At 42.6% G+C, this 26163-nt stretch overlaps 1 protein-coding gene across 1 annotated transcript; it reads left to right on the top strand.

Annotated features, from left to right (window-relative positions):
* Positions 1–1139: 1139 nt before the first annotated feature.
* Positions 1140–24429, top strand: LOC117875530 (zona pellucida sperm-binding protein 2-like). Its single transcript, XM_034766910.1, has 20 exons — positions 1140–1194; positions 10485–10727; positions 11657–11784; positions 12492–12635; positions 13291–13374; positions 14115–14282; positions 14349–14445; positions 14584–14807; positions 15423–15576; positions 15649–15857; positions 15953–16070; positions 16197–16402; positions 19573–19687; positions 19833–20002; positions 20934–21007; positions 21098–21225; positions 21927–22116; positions 23620–23761; positions 24010–24106; positions 24339–24429. Exons 1-20 carry the CDS (start codon positions 1140–1142, stop codon positions 24407–24409), a joined length of 2817 nt encoding a protein of 938 aa, XP_034622801.1. The 3' UTR covers positions 24410–24429.
* The last annotated feature ends 1734 nt before the right edge of the window (positions 24430–26163 follow it).

Raw genomic sequence — 26163 nt, 5'->3', positions numbered from 1 at the left:
CTCCTTGCAAGCTGAGCTTAGTACACTTTACTACTGTGAATTCAGTTATCAACCCTACTGTGACTCCAAGAATGAAGTGACCTATTAAAGCCAGGAGAGCTGTATGTAATACAAAATGATACAGGGCAACTTTCGTGTAGAGACAGTGACTCTTAGCAGGCCTAGTAGTAGCTTTTCTTAATGCCTTTATTCAAGGTAGAACTTCTCTTCCTCTGACAAAGACTATCAGCCTTCCTACAAAGGGAGTATCACTGGCTGGCAGACCTGGCAGTGATTGTCTAGTCCTTGAGACTGTCCTCCAGCACCAACATCTACAGCCTCTACAACAACCTGACTGAAGTATCTTATCACAAAAAAAATCTTACTCTCAGCTGAGATAGGCTAGGTCTACTCTGACTCCTAGAACAGTACAAACACCCCCCGCCCACACACACCATGCCAGTATTTGAACACCAGTCAAAAGGCATTACTACACTGCAAATAGGTGTCACTGCAGCATATAGAGAGATACCCGAGTTAGTTCAGATGACAACAGTAGTGAAGCCACAGCAATATAAATGGTAGTAGAAGTCTGCTTGGGTTATTGTATATTATTCAAGCAGCTAGCCCATGCTGCTGCCCATGACACTGGCTGTATTGCTATTCAAGCTAGCTTGATGAAAACTAGCTCAAGAACCTCCTACTTGTACTGGAATTACATCACCTGAATACAGAGTAGACATATCCAAAGATGCCTGGTCATTCCGCTGAGAACTTATTCTCTGTCACAGTGAAAGATAGGAGTAGTAGGTGTGCTGCTTATCCTCTCTTTCCCTGCCAAGAATATAAACATCTAATGTGACTGGAAGGGGTACTTTAAAACTTGTGGAGGGAAGGGGGGCTTACTTCATTTCTAAACACAACCAACCACAAGGCTATGTTGGACAGTGCTATTTTAGCTGAAGCTGAAGAACAGCACAACACATCCTGCCTTCCCCTCATCAGGTTCATGTTCTTCCATGCTGTTGGCTTCTCCAGATGACTAAATAAAATTAGCTTTCTAGGATTTTGGGCTTGTCTACACATACAGCTAAATCGGCACTGCTGCAATCGATGCAGCGGTATTGATTTAGCAGGTCTGGTGAAGACAAGCTAAGTCAATGGTAGAGTGCTCTCCCATCGATGTCTGTACTCCACTTCCCCGAGAGGCGGAAGGTAAGTCAGCAGGAGAGCGTCTCCCGCTGACACAGCGTGGCGTAGACACTGCTGTAAGTCAACCTAAGTTACATCAACTTCAGTTATGTAACTTATGTAACTGAAGCAGCGTAACTTAGGTTGACTTACAGCTTTAGTGTAGACCTGCCCTAAGTTTATAGTTAGGCTTTCAGATGACAGCTATGTACTGCCCCATTAAACCTGAGGATTTTAGGTGAAGTTACTTAGACAAGCCAGCATCCACAACTAGCCAAAGAAGACAAACAGTCTTCATCAGGGATTCCCAGTGCTAAGAGGAGTGGACAGGAAGTTCTGCCAGCCACAGATGGATAGCTGGAGCATTTGCTGCCTTCCAGGAGTGAAGACTAAGGCCACCACTGCAAATATAAACAAGATTCTGAGTTTGACAGGAGTGACTCCTTAGATGATCACAGTGTTGTTGTAACTGTGTTTGTCTGTGTAGCTTGAATGCTTATCTCTTTCACCAACAGAAGCTGGTCCAACAAAAGATATTACCTCGCCCACGTTGTCTCTCCTTTGGAGATCTACATTGGCAGTCACAACACTGCATCAGATACCATTTCATGGCTCCAGGAAGACTTCAGGGCAGGGTTTCAAAGGAGAGTAGTATCATGTGCCTTTCCTGTTCCTTGAGGAAGACAAAGAGAGGATACTAGAGGTGAACAGGGGCTAAGAAAGTGGTGTGGATGGGTGGGGGAGGTTTTAGGGAACACAGGGGTGCCTACTACAAGAGAAGGGGTTATAGGGTTCTGACTGCCTCCATCTCAGTAGGGGCACCAATTTCAAGGATGACTAGCTAGGGCAGGCAGGAGGGCTTTACGCTGTCACCAAAGGGTGAGGTAGATGATGGGGAATCATGGTACAAACATCCAGATCTGTAAATCAGCACCAAGGCACCGCACATGACAAATCCAAGCACTAAAGTGCATGTAAGGAACATATTCTTTGTCTATATACTACTGCTAGGAATCTAGGTACTAAACAAGAGTTGGAGACCCTCATACGTGAAAAGAAAGGAGGGTTCATGTTACTGAAATTTGGTGGGATAGTCTTTTCATTGGAATATTAAAATAGATGGTTAAACTTGTTCTTGTAAGGATGGAATGGGCAGAAAAGGGGCTGGGATGGCAATTTATATAAAAGATGTTAATCATATACAATGCAGGACCTCAAATGCTTATGGATTAAACTTCTAATCAGTCAAACTAAAGGTGAGGTACTGGTGCAAATCTGTTACAGATCACCAAATCTCACTGGAGCCCAGGACAAACAGACCTAAAAAATGGAATCTGGTGATCATGGTCTGGTTACATCTACTTTCTGCAGCCAGAATGGGATATCAACCAGCAATTCGTATGTTTGAAACTTTAAGGGCCACTCTGCCAAAATGTGAAGCAATTATTTTTTATTTAGAATCATAGAATCATAGAATATCAGAGTTGGAAGGGACCTCAAGAGGTCATCTAGTCCAACCCCCTGCTCAAATATTTAAATTTATTTATTTAATTATTAGAATACATGAGGACTCAAACTTAATGAAGGAGTATTTAATGAAAACTGGGAATTGTTCAAGGATATTCCACTCAATGCCCCACAAGCCACTATTCCACAAACACAACAAAATTATGCTAAGCAAGAAGCCACCCTGTTTAGAAGGAGGTGTGGAAACAGTGATTAGGGTGACCAGATGTCCCAAGTTTATAGGGACAGTCCCAATATTTGGGGCTTTGTCTTATATAGGTGCCTATTACCCCCCACCCCATCCTGATTTTTCATACTTACCATCTGGTCACTAGCAATGATTCAACATAAGTTCCTCCCTTTGTGTCCCTCCCCCCCACTCCTCTCCTTTATGATCCAACTGCACTGAATATCAAGTTTAATGTAGGTGAGAAGAGAAGCTAAGCGTCGTGTATGCTGCAAACATGAATAAATAAAGTGCTGTGCATTTTAACAAGAGGGTATGCTGCACTGTTCAATTATTAAACATTGCTTGCTTGATTGGAGTATTATTTATACAGCACCATTGGTGTGCCTGATGCTTTACAAGCAAATTCCTTGACTTGAAGAGGTAAAAATCAGAACAGACACAGCACAGGCAAAGGAGGAAAGAAGCGATGCAGCATAAAGAAATGCTGCAAAGAGATCGAACAGCTTCAAGGAAAATTCTAACCTGATTTAGTGTGAGCTCTAACAAATTCTAAAACAAAGAGGTGTCCCACTTCATGCTGATGTTGGTAGCTGAGGGAGAGATACCAGATAAGATGGTCTTAGGCTCCCTCATGAGGATACCTTTGAAAATGACAACCTAATATATTCCAGCAATGCTCTTCACACATTTACAGGAGGAAACAAGCCCTGGAAGCTGCACATGAGAGCTGGGAACAAAACACTTTGGTCGAGGGGATCCAGCTATGGAACAAACTTCCAGAGGAGAGCAGGCCAATCTGACCCTCTTTAGGACAATGCTGCCAAACCTTCCTCTTCCTTTGCATCAAAAGAATGAGACTGCCAATGTTGTGAATGTCTTCTCAAACCCTGTCACAAGACACAAAAAGAGAGAGGAAATTAATAATCATAATAAATGAATAACTAACTTATCCCAAGCAGAGTGTTGATCCCTAAAAGGAAAACGAGTCAGATACGCTAAGAAGTTTAGTAAGGAGTGTCACAGTTCAGAGCAACTGTACCTGTATTCCCTCTCTGTGGTTCCTCAAGGGCACTCACTCTACGCTTTTGGCTCCTCAGCCATCACCTCTCTTGGACAGAGACCCATGTCTCTCCCCTCCTGACTGGGTTTTTTCTAGACTGCACAGTTCCCTGTCTATACTGTGATATCCCCAGCAAGCCAGACTGCTTAAACAGGACTGCCCCATGTCCACTTTGCTTTATCTAGAGATTATGAACAGCTGTAATTGCCAGTACACCTCTACCCCGATATAACACTCTCCTCGAGAGCCAAAAAATCTTACCGCGTTATAGGTGAAACCGCGTTATATCGAACTTGCTTTGATCTGCCGGAGTGCGCAGCCCCCACCCCTGCAGAGCACTGCTTTACCGCGTTATATCCGAATTTGTGTTATATCGGGTCGCGTTATATCGGGGTAGAGGTGTAGTTACAAGTTACCACACAGCTATTTATAAGCAAGCACAGTTATTCTTAAGGTGAAAACACTACAGAGAAAACATATAAAAATAATAAAAGAACCTACATGCATGCTAAAACGCTTACCAGACGCCAACCCAGCCCCAAACTCTGGTAGGTGTTAGTCCTTCAGAACCCAATAACTGGATTTTCCTCATGGTTACAAATTAATAACTGTCTCAGATTCAGAACCAGAACACCTGTGAATAGGTTACTCTTTCTTTACACAGCTCAGGCCTTTGATCTTAAAACCCTGGGAACAGATAATCAGCTAATAATGGTCCTCTCCTCAAGGCATAGCTTCACAGGCTGGATTTTTGCACAACCACAGGTGGGAATTTGCATTTGCTTCCCCCAAGATTCCCCAGGCAGACCACATGACATTGTTTGTCCCAAAAGTCCACTCCTGACTGCCACATTGTTCAGTAAAGTCATCTAAAGTTTGTAACATATCCTGGGTTCACCTCCTCCCCTTCACAGATGTTGTATACAATCCTGGCACACAATAATACATAAACATTCATTTAATACAATGGACTCCAAAGATATTGCAGGAAAATGCCATATTTGTCACAGGGAGTTCATTCTGCCTATTGATTTTACATGAAAGTTGATCAGCTACTATGGTGATGGGCATCAATATAAAACCTTAAGAGAGAGAGAAACAAAGATGAGCAATAATTTAAACTTCATAATCAGGAACTCCATGTCATCCAAGAGCTGTTCTATCTTTTGAAAATTACTGTGAAATTTATTAGAGTAAGCAGTTTCTTAAGGCAATACTGTGTGCTATTCAAGTGTTCTGCATCCTAAGATTCCCAGAACATTTTCATATCAATATACAAGCATAACTCCCATTACAATTATTAGGATTCACATGCCGAGACTAGAATTGTGCTCCCTAATGCTACACAACATTTGTGCCTTCTGTGACCTATGCCAATGGGTAGAGCCCTGCAAATCTGCAGATATCCATCCACTATATATCCGCGTATATCCACAGATCAGATGCGGATATCCACAGACCATGTTTGCAGATCGCAGATGGATGCAAATCCAAATTTTATATCTAGAGCCCTACAAATCTGTGGTTATCTGCTTTATACGGATATCTGCATCCACACGTGGATATCTGCAGACCATGTTTGCAGATCGCGGATTGGATGCGGATACAAATTTTATATCTGTGCAGAGCTCTACCTGTGGGGTGAATTCCTGGCTCAGAGACTCCTAGTCTCTATGGGACTTGCTCATCTGTTCAGAGGAAACTTTGCCAGGCTGTGAAACCTGGCACTAGGTAAAATAATTGCTTAATACCCACTATGTCCCTATCCCTGCAGGACTGGCAATGCTGAGCTTCCCATTTATCTAGATAGGGAATGAGAGATCATCTATAAAATTGGCCTGATTTTGTGATCTGCCTGGCCAGAGCTGGTAGCCTTCTATTCTTGTAACACTTGTATATAAGGTAAAGACAAAGACTAAGTCTACACTTACAGCTGCAGGTGTGATTCCCAGCTCAGGTAGACATACCCGTGCTAGCTCTCAGGCTAACACTAAAAAATGTAGACCTGGTAGCAATGAGTGGAGGCACAGGCTAGCTGTCCCAAGTACATACCGAGGAGGTCCTGTTGGGTTTGTACTCAGGGTTACTAGCCCATGTCGCTACTCAGCTACATTACTATTTTTAGCATGCTAGCTTGATGAGAGCTAGAGTGAGTATGTCTATTCGGGCTGGGAATCACACACCCTGTGCTAAGTGTAGACATAGCCACAGTGCTGCAGAAGCAGGTTGTGGGATAGATTTTACCCTTTACAGTTTATATAGCAGCCATAATTCTTGAATATAGGGATTTTATAATGGAAATCTTGAAAGATAAGGCCCCCAATAAGCTCTTTTATAATATGATAATATTAAAAAATGGACTCACGTTGTTATTGACTTGAATTTTACAGTGTCATTTGCTCTTTAGCTACTCCAGAGTGCTTTGCAAAATAATGAGTTTGATCCTGGTAGCACCGTGACTGTGTAACAAAAGTAGTCAGGGGTCACCGTGAACTCAGTAATATCGCAGTCTGTGTGAGCCGACAGATCCTGCTTTTTTTACAATCCCTTTTGAAAATATAGGCCACTGTCTCTATAGCAATTAGGGTAGGCTTAAAATTGGTGGGCAAAAGTGTCTAAACCTGCACCTCTCTCCACTCCCCCAAAAAAACTTTTTTGAAAGGGAAATATTTTTAAAATCCTGATTTAAAATAAACAAAGTTAACTGCAGCCTTTGTGAGCTGTTTTTACTTTCTATACTTTTTTTCCCTGCAAGTTGTAATGTCATGTTGTTCTTAGTACAATCAAAGGTAAGACAGACCTAATTCACAAAATGGAAAGCAGACAGAGTAAGGAGGGTGTTAATGGAAATGCAGATCTTGTGAATACTAGGAGCAGAGCTGGGTGAATTTTTTTGTATGAATAGTTTATTTGCCAAAAAAAATTAAATTTCAGTCTACCTGGCACTATTTACAAATTTTACCTAGATGCCATTCACAAAACAGGAGGAGGTGATAGCACCCTCTTTATAATTTTTAGGCTAGGGCACTCATCTGGAAGAGACAGATTTTATTCCCCCTTCTGGGGGAAAGGATTTGAACATAGATTTCTAACTTCATGAAACAATGCCCCAAACCTCTGAGCAATAAGATCTTCCACAACAGGACTTTTTTATGCTCTCCTGTTGAAGCTGTTTCACTTTGTATAAGTGATGAAATACTCGTTGGCCAGGAACTCATTGGCACTCACTTACTAGGTGAGTGGTCTAACTGTAACCACTACACTATACAGTCATTCTCACTTGTCTGGCCACAGACTAGTCAAGTATTTATACAAAGTAGAACAGCTTCAGCAGGAGAGATTCAGGGAGCCCCTCACACACTTCCACACCAGAATATCCTATAGAACAGCAGTTAAAGCACACACTTCTGATATGAGACTTTGGTTTCATCTGACTCAAAACAGGCATTGTTGATGCATTGAAAATTCTTCAAAATTTTCTGATTCTGTTTGGCTAAACTAATTTTTTTCCTGATTTTTTGGAATTGCCAGCTCTAACTAGGAGTTACACTTGGAGGAAAGTAACTCAAGGCTAGTGGTCTTCAAACCACCTCTATTTGGAGTTTACTAATTATCTCATTGTCTCTAACAGCTTCATCGGTCTCACTCAGGAATGGGCAAAAATCACCTCTGAAGGAACACAGAAAATAATGTAATTAACTATTAAAGTGAATTACTAGGTGAATTGAATTATAGGTGTTTGATTGGGGAAGCAGCTGCAAATGATTTGCATGAGTATAAAAATGGAGTCTTGAGTTTCCTTTTTATTGTGAATCCAAAGCCTTGAAAACACAGTCTGGGGGCTTAACACTACAAGTTGGCTTAGGATTCTCAAACTTTTGGTCTGCTTTTCATTGTAAGAGAAAAGAGGCTACAGCTGGTAGCTGCTCTAAAGGGCAATGGTGCCAAACCTTGTGTTGAGGTGAGTGTTTGTGGTGTTTCTGTTGATTATGATTCTCCCTGTGGAGTGCAGGCTGTGGTAGTCTCATGACTGTCTCCTAAATTCTTAAAAGTAACAGAGAATGAGCCTGTATGCTCCAAAGGAGGAGACTTAGACTCTCAAAGTCTAAATATGTAATTACACCTATAAAAGCTTTAATTAGAATTAAGCAATGCTGAAATGAAACTTTTTCCAACTAAAGAAACTGCTACCAAGACAACTATGTATCTGCACATATTTTTCTCTTGCAGGTTGTTCCTAATAAGTGTATTAGCCTCTGAAATATGGACCCAAGACAGGCCAGGTAAATAACTTTGAACTACCTTGAAATGCAGGCAAATAGGTTTCATCCCCCTCCCTACCCCCCCCCATGGCTTTTCAGTAAATGGTGTTTTACTTCAATGCTCCAGTGTGGTGCTAGGGAAGGCATGTGGCTGCTGTAAGTGCTGGCCAGGTGTGTGGTGGTTCTATTTGAGTCTCTTGTCTCAGTAGACAACTTGCTCTAACCTATGAACTTCTATCTAGAGACTAGAGTACTTAATACTGTCACATACACTCTAAAGAAGTGCACAGCCCAAATAAAACTGTTCTAAGGATATGGCTACACCTAGAGTTCCGTGAGGCCCAGCTCAAGATGTACTTGCACTACTTCTGATCAAACTAGAGCACTAAAAACAATGTAGCTGCAACAATGTGAGATGCTAGATGCTGTAAGTACCTAGCCTTTCTTTCAGTGTGTCTTCTGAAGCTGGGGATTGCACCTCTAGCATGATCCTCAAAATACCCTTCCCACTTATCTTTCACTGCGGGATCAATGCAATAGTCCTGCTCTGAGCAGTCCTAATGGATCAGACTCCTGGCCCTTAGAAATGGTGCCTCCTTCATTGAAGTCCCCAATATGGGGAATTTCCCTTCTGCCCCCCCTTCCCCCTGATGGGGTTGAGGGAGGGGGGTGAGAAGACTTGAACAGGGGTCTCCACCTCTTAAGTACCCCCAACAATTGGGTTATAAAATTCTCATGTGGGTCTTCCTCAATTTCTCCTAGTGAAGCTTTCACTTTAGATAAAGTCTCACATCCTCATTGAGTAGGAGACTTAGAACCTAAGTGCCCTCATTACCAGGGTATAGTCATTCTCTCTCTAGCATCACAATTCCCTGTGTCTTGTCTGAGTGATCTTACAACTTGTCAGAGACTCTTCTAGTGCCTCTGCCTTGCAAACACTTATTCCTGTAGCTCTGCATATGAATAGTCTCTGACTTCCATGGGATTAACTTCTCCCTACTGTTACTCACACCTTCTTGTCAACTATCTGTAATGGGCCACTCTCTTGCCATTTCAAAAGTTGTTTCTGTTGATTTATCTTGTTAGACTGACCTCACACTTGGTAAAGCAACCCCCATCCTTGCATATATTTATACCTGCTCCTGTGTCTTATTTTTGTTTTTTCCACTTCATGCATCTCATGAAGTGGGTTCTAGCCCACAAACACTTATGCCCAAATAAATTTTAGTCTCTAAGGTGCCACAAGGACTCATCATTTTTGCTGATACAGACTAACATGGCTACTACTCTGAAACTTGTGTGTAAAGTGATTCCCATGAAGGAGAGTCTATGGGACTGAGTCCCTAACTTATAACTGGGTTTGCTTCTAAAACTCCTCCTCCTGAAGAGCAGTGACTCTACGTTAGATATTCAGCTCAAGGCAGCAACTTAGCCTTCTGTCCTCAAACTGCTAATTTTGTTTTCTCAACCTAGGATTGTTCCTAACTTGCAGGTTGATAATGAATCACCCCAAGTCACTTCAAAGTGTCCCCCTGTGGTATCCAGCCCCTTGTGACTGAATGCCTTCTTCCCCCCCCCAGAAATCCCAGATCCTCTGTTCACAAAAGCAGTTTACCAGTCTTACTCTAGATCACTGCTCTTGTACTATGCACAGCACTTAAGCTCAACTATTAAAGGAAATTTAAGAGACATAGTCAAATGTTATGACTTGGTTTTTATCTGTAACCATGCGTTCTTGCACCTGAATTTAACTAACAAGTTCTCACACAAAGTTATTCTAGTGTTGCTGACTAAGCCTGGCTGAGATCTTTCATGGAGCAAATCCACTGTCTTTTTGCTCCTAGGTGAAGGATGCCAGAGTTTCTTTCTGCAACCTCAAATATACTAGAACAGACATTTAATGTTCACCTCAAAATAGGATTCCCTTCCCCTGCTGTTCCTGTTAAACTCTGGTAGACTTCAGAAGTCATTAGCCTTCTAAGCCAAATAGTTGTCATACAATAGAAATATCTCCATGGTGGACCACTGTATATCCCATCACTAGCTAGAGAAGCATCACTCAAGACCTGCTACTTTTGAGGGACTTGCTTCTAACTGCAGACTTGGAGAATATAACTTTTAATGTTTGTACACATCTTGCAGTAATAGTGACCAGTGTGACACACTTTTTTTCAGTAAAGCTATTACATGACCCTTTCTGGTTAAACCCATGGGATCCCTGTGCCATCTGCCAGTTGGTCTCAGACCCTTGATACACACATGGGTTTGAATTTTCTCTAACCTGGTGAAACTACAGGTGGCTATGGTTTTAACTATGTACTGATAGAGCTGCTGTTTGACCCCAGAAGTGGCAGCATTTCAGGAGTGAAGTCTACTTCTGAAGAACTTAGCATCTTGACTCCTATGGTGATACAGTTACTAATTATTTGTCTTCACATCTCTACAGGCTCCCTGAGCTCAGAGTGCCTGGGGAGCCTCTTGCGGGTTGCACTGAATGCAGAGTACTTTGAGGACAAGTATCTGATCTTCGCTGCTGTTGGTAAGCTGAGTGTGAGCTTTAAGGAAAGGCTGGGGAAAGTGGAAGGAATAAGAGGCATTTTCAAAGCTGCCTATTATCTCTGAACAGCATGTCCCATTTATAAATACCTAAACTCTAGGTTACCTATGGCTACCATGCATTGGGAATCAAGTCTGTAATACCAGGAATGTTGTATAGGAGTATCTACGCTGGGTCTCCCATTGTAAGACCAACAATATTTAAAGTAACTTCTAATGAGCAGCCTAAAAAAACCCCACTTTGTTAATAGTCTAGCTAATCTGATCAATGAGTTTTGTGGGTAATCCTCATTTGTACCTTCTCCACAGATGTCATGGTAACTGTACCTACTCTTCCTACTACAGCTCCAAATCTGGGTTTATTAAGATCAAGGTTTTAGATTCACTAATAATATGAAATAGGCTATTGATGATCCAGGTAAACACCAAGGACTAAACTCTACCTTGGTTAGCCTGGTGGTCAAGTGATCAAATAGATCCTTGGTTTTCTGTTAATGCATGCATTGAACTACAGGAAGATGGAAGCCACAAAGTAACTAAATCACACCTATGATAGCCTAGCAAGTTGCTGACATGTGACCTAGCCAGTAGAACAGCTGATTGGGATGGGGGTGGGGGGAGGAGGCAGAAATTGAGGCACTGAATCACCAGCTATAAGATTAGTGCTAGAGATTAAAAAGGGAAATGTGGATCTGATTATGATGCTGGTAATCAGCTACAGTGAAGTCTTCCAAGTATGACACCAAAGCAATAGTCACTGTAAAATCTACAGAAGGGATTATTGTACAGTGTATCCTTGGAATGGCTCTCTGGGATGAACTGGTAGCTTTGCATGCTCATGTCCAAGAAAGCTCAGACCTTGCGTGTAGCTTGAAGGTCTTCTGACAGCTATACTTGAATACCTTTTCACAGACCAGTTTGGCACAGCCCAAGAGATTGATGAGACCCTGGCAGCACAGTGTGGCTATACAATAGAGTATAATTATTGGGGTAACATTGAATTCCGTGCTTCCATTCTAAGCTGCTACACTCATATTGAGGTAAGCCTACTGTATCTCAATAAAATAGAAAAGTAGGGCATGTTAAAGTCTGTCCTTTAACGGAAGTTGTAACTTCCAATGAGTTGTGCAAAGACTGTAATGTAGCAATATGTTGCTTGTCTACTAACTAGTGTCACTTAGAGAACACTGCCTAGCTTCCCCAGAGCTCTTTCCCAGGCATCGGGGTATATTGTGGTAGAAACATCAATGTGTGTTGTAGACAAACTAATGTGCTAACATAAGAATGAAGAATCTTTAATTGCCACAGAAGAAACCTTAGCCATCTGTTCATATATTGGAGGGGTATCTGCCCTGCTAGCAGCAGGTAACTATCTTTCTCTGCAACCTGATATCTGACTAGCTATGTAATTCATCTAATTTGGACCTCTCCCTCTGCAACTTCAGGCACTTGCTTTTATAACATGGTGACTACTGGAAAGGGGCAAGGACTCTGAATCCTCTCTAATACTTTAGACTTGTAGGCAATACTTGTGTTGGAGATATGCAAAATACTCTTCAAGTTCTGCACTCATCTAGTCTATTTGGACAGAGATGATTTGGTTGTAATGCCTGAACACTCTTTATTTTGCAGTATTTGCATCACTAGTTAGGGTTGAGCAAATAAGAGGTGGTGGTGGTGGGAGAAGGGACCTGTTTGGGCACACTAATCAGAGCATCTTGAATAAGCTTTTGCTTCATCTCTGCAGAGTGATGTGTACACAGTAACAGTACAAATCCAAGCAGCTACTAATCCAGATATGAAAAATGCTCTAACTCACTTGAAGACTGTGAGTTGTCCTTACAGTCCATGGCATCCAAGAGAGTTAGTGTGTGAAACTAACTACATGGAGGTAAGATCCCAAGCACTGATCTTCCATGGGGAAGGGGGGAACTTGTAAAGGAGCCCTCTGGATAGGGCCTTGTTTGGGAACCCAAACACTTGGCTACTAAGCATTATAAGCAGAATGTACTGCATGTGGTAATAGGATTCAAATAGTCCAGGGCCCACCTGAAAATAGGACTTTTTTTATCCAGTAAATTAATGGGTATTGCCTAAAGCATTACTTATTTCTAGGAAGTTAGGTGATCAAATGTTGAGCTTGTCAACATTTTAATGTCAAATAGGTTAAAGCCAAATGGTTTATCAAAACAGTATCCAGGAGAACTCCCAAGTATGGGAGTCCATTCCTAAAATGGAAATGGTTATTTCTCTATTCTTTGTTAAGAGAACAACTTCCTAACTGGAAATGTGAAACCTGAGAAGTAGGTGCACCGGCTAGACGAAAAGGGTACAATCAACTGGTGGAATGCAGAGAAGCTGAACAGCTTCTGTCCATCAGCCTTTTATTAAAGGCTGTTTGGTAGTTCAAGCAACAAACTTCAGACTCTAAAAGGAGAAGTTTCTCCCAGCCAGGGGAATGTGATCACTAACTCAAATGTTCCTAACATAGTGAGGATCAGGAGACTAGAACTTGGTGTCGCTAATGGTGGATGTTCCTTTGCAAGGTGTCTGTCAGGAGGAATGTTCCACAGATAACAGAAGACTTGCTCCAAGATGAACCTGAGGACTGGGCTCTCGCCTTTCCAGAGGTAAGTTTAGATGCTAGCATTGTTACTCCTGGGTCAATATGTCTTATTTACAACTACTCCAGCAATATATTGAAAGCATGCACTGAGGAGTCAGCCTCCAAAAAAATATAGAAAGAGAACAGAACTCCTGGACTGAAGGATACAGGTAGGGAGACATCTTCTAGCTTCCTGGTAACAGATGTAGAGCAACAGGACAAATGAAGGAAAGATAGGAATAGCCTCACAAATAAGGTGGCTGGTATCACTACCTCAGTATCTTGAGGCCAATGCACCATCATACCAGCTACTATATAAAGACCACCTAGAATCCAAAATTCATAATCCATGGGTAGATTATGCAACTGGTAAATAGGGAACACAAGGAAACAATGAGCTGTTCAGTTTGAAAAACAAGTTAGTGAACCACAGAAGAAACAGCTGCTTAACTGTTGGGTTTTTAGAGACCAGATGGGTGAGGTAATCTTTTATTGGACCAACTTCAGAAATTGGTCAAAAAATTACCTCCCCCACCTTCTCTCCTAATATCCTAGGACTGACACAGCTACAACACTAGGTTTATAGGCACCCTAGCAGAGGGAGTACTGTCTTTCCAGGACTGCAAGATGAGCTTTTTGACTCTGGGAGGGGGGGAGAAGAATAGAAAGGCTCTCAAATGGAGTCTCAAAGTGTAAATGAGAATGGAAATGTAAGGTAGTATGATAAAGACATGGCAAAACTTTTGAGCTGTTTGTCTCCCTCAGGCAACAGCTGGGGCAGTGTCTATTTGGCAAGTAGTATTTCACCTGCCCACTGGAAGGAAGGCTCTGCTAGTGAGTGATGCTCAGAATGCTGGCTATGGACTCAATACAACAGACACTAGGATTTTGCTGAGAGCTCCATACAATGCTACAGAAGCACAGCTAGTCAAGGTTGGTGCACTCCTTCACCATCTGTGTGCTCTCACTGCACAGCTCTAACAGCATCTACTCTTGCAGGTTCGAGGAGTGACATTCTCTGCAGTGAGAGCAAGTACATTCTACAAGCAACGATGGATGATCTTGATGGTAGATACTGCTGTGGCCTGCCCTATAGGTGAGACTTAGTATCTTTTAAATCTAATGCTAAACATTCAGCACATCTTCAAGATATTTGAGACATGCCTAGCTGCTAACTCCCTTAAGTACTGCTCTTGATACTAATGGAAATGCCTAATATCCTTTCTAAATTAAGATGGGGTGGATTATACAGATGACACAATTATATGGACCATTCCAAAAAACCTCCAAACCCTCTCTGCTGGGGCAACTAGCTTCAATGATCTCCTTGTTGAAAGTGGTGTGGATCTTCACAAACTTTCTGCCAGAGAAATTGCTTCCAGGAAATATGTGCTATCCAACAATACAAATGAAATTACCATCCAGATGCCCATCGGTGCAGAAGGTGGCTATTACAAGGTTAGTGGATGCCTGTCGGTCTGAGCTACAGGCAGAAGGCTAATGACTGGTAGGGAGGATTCCCCATCCAGCTCCATAAATCCAATGTGAGAGGAAAAGGGGACTTCAGGGGAGTTATGCCCCCACTTTTCAATTCTCCACATAAGAACATTGACCTGGGAGCTCTCAACACTGCACCTGATGGACTAGCTCTTCCAGTTGCCCATGGCTGTCTCATAATATCAATGAGGGTTGAACACCCTTGGAACTCATGAGGCTCTTCATTTGCCACTTAATCTCTTTGAGAGACACCCCCCCTTCCCCATTTGTGGAGAAGGTCTTTGATCTGAGGGGACTAAACTTGGAAGAACATAAAGCTGGCAGTATGTGGGGAGGAGAGGGGACAGGGATATGGATTGAGCAGTTTGAAGTTGAGAAGCACCTGCCCCCTTATTTCTGCTCCTGTACAGAGCTGTCCCAGAAAAGCAGGATAATGCAACTGCAACCTAGTATGCTACTGTTAGCACAAGTAAATGGCTTTTTGTCAGATCACCTTAATGCTCCTGAAACTACATCCTGCATGCAACCGTCTCAGTATCTAACATAGTATACTGAACTTACAACTTGACCTTTCAGACCCATGTGAGTGAGGGACAGCATGGGACAAAATACTACATTAATATGTTTTTGGAACATCAGTGGGAAGACAACAGGTGGGGAGTGACCAAGCATACCATCATCAAGAAAATAGAAACTCCCTTTAAACTTGTACCGCCCACCATAACAAACAGTAAGTAACTGAATGAACTCTAAGCTCACTTTCTTTTTAGCAAAGGCCTAACACCACACCACTTCTTCCTAGATACCAACTCCAGCATTAGGCTGATCAACGTGACCATTGGAACATTCCTCCCAGATGTGGAACTGGTGAACTTGACCATAGATGATACAACTGTAACTGTGCCTGAAGCCCTTCAGCATGGATACAAAGTCTATGAGACTAGATACCCTAATGGAAGCAAAGGCTATGTAATAGAAACCCCATTTGATGTGCCTAGCATTAAGAAAGAGGTATCTGTTTAGTACTTAATACACATGTTGTGATCCTCTACTGCTTGGAGTGTCTAAATGTGACTTGATGCGCGCTCTCTCTCTCTCTCTCCCAGTACTTAACAGAGGACACTAGACTCTATACTCTGAATGTTACACTTGGATTCATAGTACAGCCAACACATGAGACCTTCACTGTTCCAGTCATAACCATCTCTCCTGTCAAGGATGCAGGTAACAAGACCAAGACAAATGGTCACCCCCCCTTATGGTGCAACTCAGATTAAGTCCATAGAGTTCCCTTGTCAGGCAAAATACTAATATTCCATGTACAAATGATCACATCTCCATCTGTTACAGTATTGCCTAGTGCAAGAGGATTCTGTGATGATGACAACCTCTATCTAACAGTTGTTCGTGGCAATGTGGATCAAAACTGGCTGCCCTTCATTTCAAACCTGAGCCTATCACCCAATGCTGCTCAGAAGCACAACTATGGACTGGATGACAACGGCACCCACTTCACAATTCGTGTTCCTCTTTATGCACCTCATGTACTATATGAGGTAAAGATAACAATGTGCATGGTGTCTAGCCCACTATAACTGGTGGGAGGGGAGCTAGAATTCCATAATCCTGTCAGTAGGAAGGAGGGGGAACCCTTCCAGCAAGCAATTTAGGATTAGTCTCCTCAAAGAACTTTAGTCCAACATTGGAATGCTGAGCCTAAGTCTCTTGGAGCAGGGGTACACAGGTCTTCCAGGGGTACATAAATTCCTCTAGATGCCTAGTTTTACGACCGGCTACATAAAATCCTCAGAAGTGAGTAGAAAACCATTTCATAGACCATGATTTGTTTACACTTTATATACTGTACCCTGAAATAAGTAAAATATCTAACCAATTGATTTACAATATGGTAAAAATGAGACTGCAGAATTGCTTAACTTACTAAGTGTGCTGTGATACTTTGTATTGCATCTAGCTATATTTTTGTAAGCAAGGGTACATGAGACCAATCAGACTCCTGAAATAGTTTGGAAAGGCTGAGAGCCACAGTCTAGGAAGTAGTCCTGAGTGGAATCAACAGTCCTCAGTAGCCCAGGGTGTGGGAGACACTGGTGGAAAAGTTCCTGCTCCAGAGTAGCAATTTGAACCTGGATTTTTTTTCCACTTATTCTACCCAGTACCAAGGTGGCACTACACCTTCCTTCCAGCTGTCTGCAGGTTCCAATCAGGTACTCTGCTCCTAAGTAGGCCTACTGGATTGGTCCCTGCAGGTAAGATAGGAAAGGGGAACATATAGTTCATGCCAAAGTTCCATCATAACTGAACTAAGTGCCAAGTAGCTTAGCATTAGGACTTAAGCAGCTTGTTGCCAGTACATGGCAGAAATTTAGATGCCTACAGGGTTAGGCACCAATTGAGCAGGAGGCTTTGGAGGTCTAAATTTTGGACTTAAAATCATAGAATATCAGGGTTGGAAGGGACCTCAGGAGGTCATCTAGTCCAACCCCCCTGCTCAAAGCAGGACCAATCCCCAACTAAATCATCCCAGACAGGGCTTTGTCAAGCCTGACCCTAAAAAAATCTCAAAAGAAATTCCATCTCCCAAGGTAACCCATTCCAATGCTTCACCACCCTCCTAATGAAATGTTTCCTAATAGCCAGCCTAAACCTCCCCCACTGAAACTTGAGACCATTACTCCTTGCTCTGTCACCTGCTACCACTGAGAACAGTTTAGATCCATCCTCTTTGGAACCCCCTTTCAAGTATTTGAAAGCTGCTATCAAATTTCCCCCCCCCCAGTCTTCTATTCTGCAGACTAAATCTCAGTTCCCTCAGCCTCTCCTCATAAGTCATGCTCCAGCCCCTAATAACTTTTGTTGCCCTCCACTGGACTTTCTGGGTGGGGTTTTTTCCTCCCCACATCCTTGTAGTGTGGGGCCCAAAACTGGACATAGTACTCCAGATGAGGCCTCACCAATGTTGAATAGAGGGGAATGATCAGGTTCCCCAATCTGCTAGCAATGCTCCTACTTGTACAGCCCAAACTGCCATCTTAACCTTCATGGCAAGAAGGGCACACTGACTCTTATCCAGTGTCTCTTCCACTGTAACCCCTAGGTCCTTTTCTGCAGAACTACTGCCTAGCCACTCAGTCCCTAGTCTGTAGCAATAAATGGTATTCTTCCATCCTAAGTGCAGGACTCTGCACTTGTCCTTGTTAAACCTCAGATTTCTTTTGGCCCAATCCTCTAATTTGTCTAGATCCCTCTGTAGCCTATTCCCTACCCTAAAGCATATCTACCACTCCTCCAGTTTAGTGTCATTTGCAAACTTGCTGATGGTGCAATCCACACCATCCTCCAGATCATTAATTAAGATATTGAACAAAATCAGCCCCAGGACTGACCCTTGGCAGCCAGTATCAAGCAGAGGCTCCAAACTAGATATGGAGCCATTGATCACTACCAGTTGAGCCCAATGATCTAGCCACCTTATAGTCCATTCATCCAGCCCATACTTCTTTAACTTGCTGGTGAGAATACTGTGGGAGACTGTATCAAAAGCTTTGCTAAAGTCAAGGAATAACATGTCCACTGCTTTCCCTTCATCCAGAGCCAGTTATTTCTTCATAGAAGGCAACTAGGCTAGTCAGGCATGACTTGCCCTTGGTGAATCCATGCTGACTGTTCCTGATCACTTTCCTCTCTTCAAAGTGCCTCCAAAATTGATTCCTTGAGGGCCTGCTCAATGATTCTTCCTCCCTTCTCTTCCCCCCCCCCCCCCCCCCCCCCCCCCCCCGGGCACTACATTAGCCTTTTCCCAGTCATCCATGACTTCCCATGATTGCCATGAGTTTCCAAAGATAATGGCTCTGCAATCACATCAGCCAACTCCTTTAGCACCCTCAGACTTGGGTGCCTAAAATTCTCTGCATCTAGCTCTCCCAATATGTTTGGGCTTTAAACTTGCCATTATTGTGAAATGGCAACCTAATATAGCAGCTGAATCAGAAATGGAACAAATCTTGAGTTGCTGTAGATAACTTACCACAGGTGGTGGAACTTCTCATGCCAGAATAAATGCCTTTGGGACACTTGTGCTATACCTTGCACTCCTAACCAAAGACTAGATTTTTCTCTCCTTCTCTTGCCCCCCCCCCCCACTTAACTACCAGGGTTAATTATGCTGACCTAAACCATGCCAACAGTACTCCACTAAACTTGGTGCAACATGAGTCCTTACAAAGAGCTCTAACAGGGCACTAAAGCCTCTTAGCTGCAGAAGTAGCAAACAGAAAACACTACTTGAGAAACTGGAGTCCCAGTTAATCATGGATTTCAAAACTACACAGAATTACTAGGTAGCTTCTCCCTTAATGGTTTGTCTGACCTGACCAAGCCTCTCCTACAAACCTTTCTATATTAAAATCTAGTGTCTAGAGCACTAGGCTTGACCAGGTGGGTTAGGTTGGTCCATGGCCTCCAGTGCACTGCAGAGCTACAATAAATCAGTTGGCATCAAATGTGGGAGCCAGGGGCAAATGCTTCATCTGGAGACAAGTCACATGACTTGTGCCAAAGGATAAAACCCTGGTCTCACTGAAGATATCAGTGACAACTGGGCCATGATTTCACCTTTTGGCTTTTTAAACTGACCTGGCATGCCAAATAAAAGCTCACTTGTCTAACTCCTATTGATAAGCTATTAACTTGTTGTCTCTCCTAGGATATTCATCCCTCTGGAATAACAGCTTCACTCCATTTAACAATGAAGGATAACACTCATGCTGACATGACAGATTTTTCAATCTCTTGCAGATTTTCACCTAAAGAACTAATAGGTACACTTTTTTTGTTGCCACTCTAGATCATTTTGGTCAAGCATTCCAAGTAGACTGGTAATGCTGGCTCTCTGCTGGGGTGGGGGGTGGGGTGTAGGAGAGTATGCTGAATGGACACATACAATGGATGTCTGCTTGTTTTCAGACTGCCTGCCAAATGGAACAATGGCTATCACTGCAATAAAGCTAACGGGAATCGCAGACCTGGATACCAGCTTATTTGTCTTGAGAGACAAACAATGCAGGCCTGTCTCAGTGACTGAGAAGAGTGCAACATTCATATTCCATGTGAACACCTGTGGAACAAGTAGAAAGGTAAAGGAACCACCCTGATATTCCATCTGTACCTGGTTGGCTCAGATGGCAAGAGCCATAGCTTTCTTTGCAGAACATACCCGTGAGATGTTGATAGCTAGCTTTCCAGAAACCTGTAGTACCTTCCTCTTTAGGTGGTCCTAGTTATGATCTTGACCTCTGTCCCACCTACTACAGTCTCTGGCTCATGAAGTGCCTCCTTAACACTTGAAAGGATTCTGGCCATCTTCCGGCTCAAACTGAAGGCTACATAATACCTAGTTAAAAGGTTTTGATAGCATGAGTTTAGGATGGCTGCACCATCTGACCAACAGAACATGTCACTCATTCATAGAGAATGAAGACAAGGTTTTGTAAACTCCATCACCTCTCTTTTCAGAAGCAGGTGTTGCTACCACTTCTATTGTAGTAGTGAGCCAATGGATGAAGCAGGATTAGTAGAGGGGACCCACTGAAGAAACACAGGCTGCTTTCTGCACCAAAGATTACCATCTATACTATACTTAGGAGTAAGACTTGGATGGATTACTTGGTAATGTTACCAAGTAATTGAGCCACATCAGGCAACTTTTAATGCAACATGTCAAATACAGTCAATGCTGAACTACCATAGTCAAGTTACTGCTTTCATTGGGCACATAACACCCTTTCACTGTACAGCATGACACCCTGAACTTACTGGCTTTTATGCTGTTTTGTGAACACTGGCAACACTAATGTGCACATTATCCAATGATCTCTCTGGGGCTGAAGAAAATGACACTGTTCTAATACTAGATCTTGGCAGAGTGCAAGTGACTATTCACCTTTGCCACCATAGTTAATATGGTAACTACAGTAGCTGTTGCAGCACTTGGGTACCTCTAGCAACTTAACTCAACTTGCTTTTGGTGTTAATAGTCTCCAGCTAAATACCTGGTTCTCTTCTCAGTTTGAGAACTCTGTTATGACCTATGAAAACGACGTCTCCTACTTCAGACCTGGCAGTACTACACCAATATACCAGTAAGTACTGCTGTACAGATAGAAGGGGAAGGGTGGGTTGTTGAAACATAAAGATTATAATCATCTCTAAACTCTACTTCCCACTCCCAGGCTGAAGTGTGCATGTCAGTATATGATAAATGAGACCATCGTTGTCCAGTACAGCTCCAAAAACAACCCAGCACCCAGTATTGAGCCAGGGTTTGGCTCTCTTGCTCTAAGCTTGAGGCTGTTCAAAGGTAAGGATGACCATGCTGAGCAGCCTAAGAGCTGGCCCTTCTAGGGGGTGGGGAGGGTGGTTATAGGAGTAGCAGGAAGTGACTGGCCCTAGGATGCAATATGCACCACTATTGACACTATAATCGTAGTGTCAGCACAATATCCCACCCCCAATTTCTAGTAAGTGCATAGGCACCCTCCCTCCATCTAATTTTAGAAATGTAGACCCTTCCAGAAGCAATTCTTTGCACCTTAACACCCTACATCCTACACTGCTGGGACTCTGTACTAAGGGATGGTATTGATAAATGTGAAGTCACAACCCCCCTGCCTACCCCCAAGAAGTTTATCTACCTTTTGTAAGGATGGAAACACAAGAGGGCAAGAGAAGATAGCAGGAACTATGACTCCGGCCATGCCACTCCTATCCAGGATGGCTGAGTCCTTGCTCCAAAGTGTCTCTGTAAATGAACCAGTTGATACCCCAGACCCACAGTAGATCCAGGGGAGGGGTCTGATCTGCAAATCCTCCCTCCCCCCTTGCCCTGATCATTTAATTCCCATTCTCCAAAGACTGTCCCTTCACACCCATGTGCTCATCCTTAAGCTGCTGCTGTAGCAAAATGAGATTGTGTAGGTGGGTGAGGACTGGGGGGGTGGGGGAACCATGGCTCTGGAAGAAGGGCTCCTCTAATACATCAAGACTTCATCTCACTTCTAGATAAGTCTTATTCTGACTCCTACAAAGAGATAGAGTATCCTGTGGTCAAATACTTAAAAGAGGCACTGTATTTTGAAGTGGAACTGCTCCATTCTGAAGATCCACAGTTAGATCTGTATCTAGAAGACTGTTGGGCTACTACTTCCCAGGACAGAGACAGCAGCCCACAGTGGTCTGTCATCATAGACAGGTAACAAAATTCCTTCCTCCCTGAGTCTCATACTCTTCCCCTGCTGCTGTCTGCAGCTGTACTGCTCTAGGCTTTCTCTCCTTTTCCCCCCACCCCCTACCACAGTGTAGCCACTGGCTACACTGCTTAGGACTAGAAGCAGAACTGCCTCCTGATCTGCTGCAGTCTCAGATGAGCTGGAGTGAGGGGACGGGGAGCATCTTACTCAGGAGTGGGGGTGGGAGCTGTGGCTGCTGCTGTACTGAACAAGCATTCAAGCTCCTGAGTGGTCACTTGGAGACTAAGTACTGAGACTGCCCAGCACACTTGTGGTGGTACTTCTCCGCTTTTCCTGTCAATGTGCAATGCACCTACGTTCTGTAACTTTAGTCTTTCAAAGTTCACTAAGGATTAGTGTGTGGGGGTTGGGGGGCACAGGGAGGTTTACTGGTCTGCATGTCAACTTTATTTCTCTCATGATTAAACTTTTTTAATTCAAGGTAGTGAGTTCTAAAATACCTAACCTGTCCTGGTTGGCATAATTATGACTACTTTTAACACTTGCTCTGTCATTCATAATTCAAAGTGTTACAATCAAATCATCTAGAATGTAAACTGATACTCACCTTAGTGCCAATATCAAACCCTCAACTTTACACACTGCAGATGAAGGCTGCTTATTTTCAAATTGTATCTTAATGTGTACAAAACATGCAGGTAAAGTCTGATACTGCCAGTAATGATGGAGTCAAATGTCAGTCCATGTACATGGACCGATCAGTAAACATATATGCCAAAATAAGATTCCCCTTAAGAACTTGCATGATTTTTTTAGGTAAAAATGAAATTTAGTGGAATAAAGACTGCACAATGGCAGTAACAGTGTCTGAAACTGTATACTACCTTTAGTAGAAAAATAAGTTGGCTTACAAAGTATCAAACTTCTGTTTGATATCCATTTTAGAGCCTTAACAGATACCTCAGGCTTGGGATTGGAAAGAATACATCAAATCTCTTGATTGTTCTAAATTCTGTATAGAAGTTTAGAATATGGCTTTAATTCATGTTCCTATATCTCAATACAAGAATCAAATTGATAGTGCTCCTAAGTTATCTACGTAGGCACCTGAAAACTCTAAAATTGCCCCCTACCAAAATCTGAAATGGCTCCCCAGATTCCCTCCAAGTATTAACCTAAACTAGAGGGAAATTTTACTTTAGCTCTAAACTAAAACAGTTACTATGCCCTCCTTCAGAAGGGACAATGGGGTTCCTACATGAGTCATCACTTTCAGCAGAAATGATGTACAATACAAACACCATGGGTCTCCAAGACTGATGGGTACTCCTCCACCTGAGAGCAAGGACAGACCTGGATTTCTGTGGCACAGATCCTTTACCACTACGCTACATCCACTATCCACCCTAGCTAGCAGGGATTTTGACTCATCTGCTTGATGTTGCAATGTTGACATATGTAGCTTGCTAATCTAAGGCCTCTAACTCTATTCTTGCTTCTCCAAGCTGTGAAAATGCAGAGGACTCCCATCAAACAATCTTCCACAAAGTGGACAGTGACTCAAGAGTGAAGTTTCCCACTCATCTGAAGAGATTTGAGGTGAAAATGTTCACATTCATGCAAGATGGAAATGCACTACTAGAACAGGTGAGTGGCACTTAGAAAGGCTAGAGGTGCTAGTCAAGGCACTAATGAGCCTGGAATGCCTGTCTAAAACAAGTACTATTACAAAGGCTTAACCTGTCTCTACCTCTAACAAACCTTCCTGGAGGTTGTCAGAGTTCCTTTGTAGGGGGAAGGCAAGATGAAAACAATGAGCATGACTCTTCAGATCCATGAAGGAAACATAGCAACTGCACTTCTTCCAACAATAACATGACTTCATTATCTTGTAGATATACTTCCACTGCAGTGTGGTGATATGTGATGCTAGGCGGCCAGCTTCAGATCTTCTTTGTGCAAGGAGATGCATTCCTAGAAAACAGAGGCTTGGTAAGTGTATCAAGAAGTTTAACTCATGCACTAGTGATGCACAGGTCTTGCACTCTAATGGATTCTTGATGCAACAAGCTTTACTGACATTGACACATTGTGTATGTCAAACTAAGTATTAACTGCAGATGGAGTATAACTTAGACCTCTGAGGAATAATGCTCATACGTGAAGTCTAAAACAGCTTTGCTGTGGGATGGTCAGACTCTTGAGACTTATTTTCTCTCTTCAGGTCGCAGTGTTGAGGCATATCATATGCATGGGCACGTCTCTTCTGGGGCAGTCATTATGAAAAGTAAATGAATTGGATGCAATCATACCACAAGGTAATGCATAAGGACCCCAACCTCTAACATACTCAAGTGCTGCTACAGCAACCTGTTAATTACATTGCAAAACTACTGTCTTTTTTTTTTTTTTTTTTTTTAATTTCACAGCTAAATGAAGACTGACAAGTTGAACCTAATCTGTATGCAAAAATTATTAAATGAGAACTATAAAGCTGTCTGGTCTAGTCTTGTCCCTTAACTGGAGCTAAAAATTTAGCTGCAAATGCTGAGCCATAATGCTGCCCTTTTCAGTAATTAGAGATTGATAATTAAAACTTTTTTTTCCCCTCCCAGTGTCAACTACTTAATACTTCAATATTAAGTGGTGGCTCATAAAACAAGACATGTCTAGGTCTAACTAGCAGAAGCTTGTTCACCTGTGGGTAACTCCATAGGAAGGTAAAAAAATCTCAATGTTAAAATCTAATCCACTGTCTGGTGTTGAAAATCATTTTAGTATCTGACAGTTAAATTGGAGATGTAACTATGCACAGTTTGTGGTGGGTCACATCACAAATTACCAAACCAAAATACTTGTTCTACTAGAAACAGACTCAGATTTTTCTCCTTTCTCGCTTCCCTTCCCCCCCCTTGTTTGACACAGCTGTAGCATAAAGTGCATTTAAGAATTTCCCCAACAAGCCTGCTCCCTCAATGTCCCAGTTAGCAGTGCCTTTAAGCACCTCTCCTCCTTCAAAACAGTGCTGTTCTGAAGCTAGTCTTAATCAATAGAGCAATCCAAAGTGACTAAGAACTCTTAAAATTGGGCTAGGCATGTAGAATAAACACCATTTTAGATGGGACAGTGGACTAAAATTTAGTCTCTGAATTTTTCCAAAGCTCTTACTGATCAACTTTTTAGGATCAGTCATGTTGTGCAAAATTGTCACAGGATCCAAACTGCCATAGCGCTACAAAAAAATGGAAGAAACCATGTTTCAGGAGACAATTTGTGGCAATCCTTCACCTTCCTTCCTCTCTTCCCTTGTGCAGACTGCATACATTAACCTAAAGGCTCTGCATTTACTTGTACAAGAACACATTGCTGCCTTTCAAGAGTGCTGTTAAGAGCTAGTGGGATGCAAGTTCAAGAAACTTGGTTCCTCCCCTACCATAGAGATTAACAATCTGTTGCTTGACTTGCAAGTTGTGCTTGCTCTAGCAGGCACTTAAAATTAACCTTGTAGCCTCCTGCTAACAACTTCCATTAAGCAATTTTAAGTATGGAGGGCTAATGTAGGAAAATGCAGCACTTGCTATAAATCATCTTGAGCTGAAATTGCATTCTAAATTGTAGAATGCTGGCTCTGAATGCAGCCTTCTAGGTGCAGCTTTCTAGAACTGTAACCTTAGCTATACAATTTTGTACAACTTGGCTTGTTGGAATCTAGTAGGTACTTTGCTATCTTCTGCCAACAAGTCGTTGGCCAAGCTAGCTTAATCCTGTCAATCTAAACCTGTCCTCCACAGTGAGGACAGGTTCCTCCATTGAACTCCCTACCCTGTTAACTCCTCTTCGTCCTCCCCATGGGGTACTTTATTTTACTTCTATAGACTTGGTTCTTGAAACAATCCTTGTGCAACGTCTTATAGCACCTCTTTTTATTCTGAACTACTAGGCTGCTCTAGGTTGTGAGGTTTTGTGCAGTGTATGGGACAAACTTCTGTTGCATTCCACTGATTGCAGTCTGACCTAGATCATCTTTAACATCCTTCTATCCTGTAAAG

This window comes from Trachemys scripta, chromosome 3 (assembly GCF_013100865.1).
Source record: "Trachemys scripta elegans isolate TJP31775 chromosome 3, CAS_Tse_1.0, whole genome shotgun sequence".
Taxonomy (NCBI): Eukaryota; Metazoa; Chordata; order Testudines; family Emydidae; genus Trachemys; species Trachemys scripta.
Note: the sequence above shows the minus strand (reverse complement) of the source record. Positions and strands in the feature narration are given on the sequence as shown.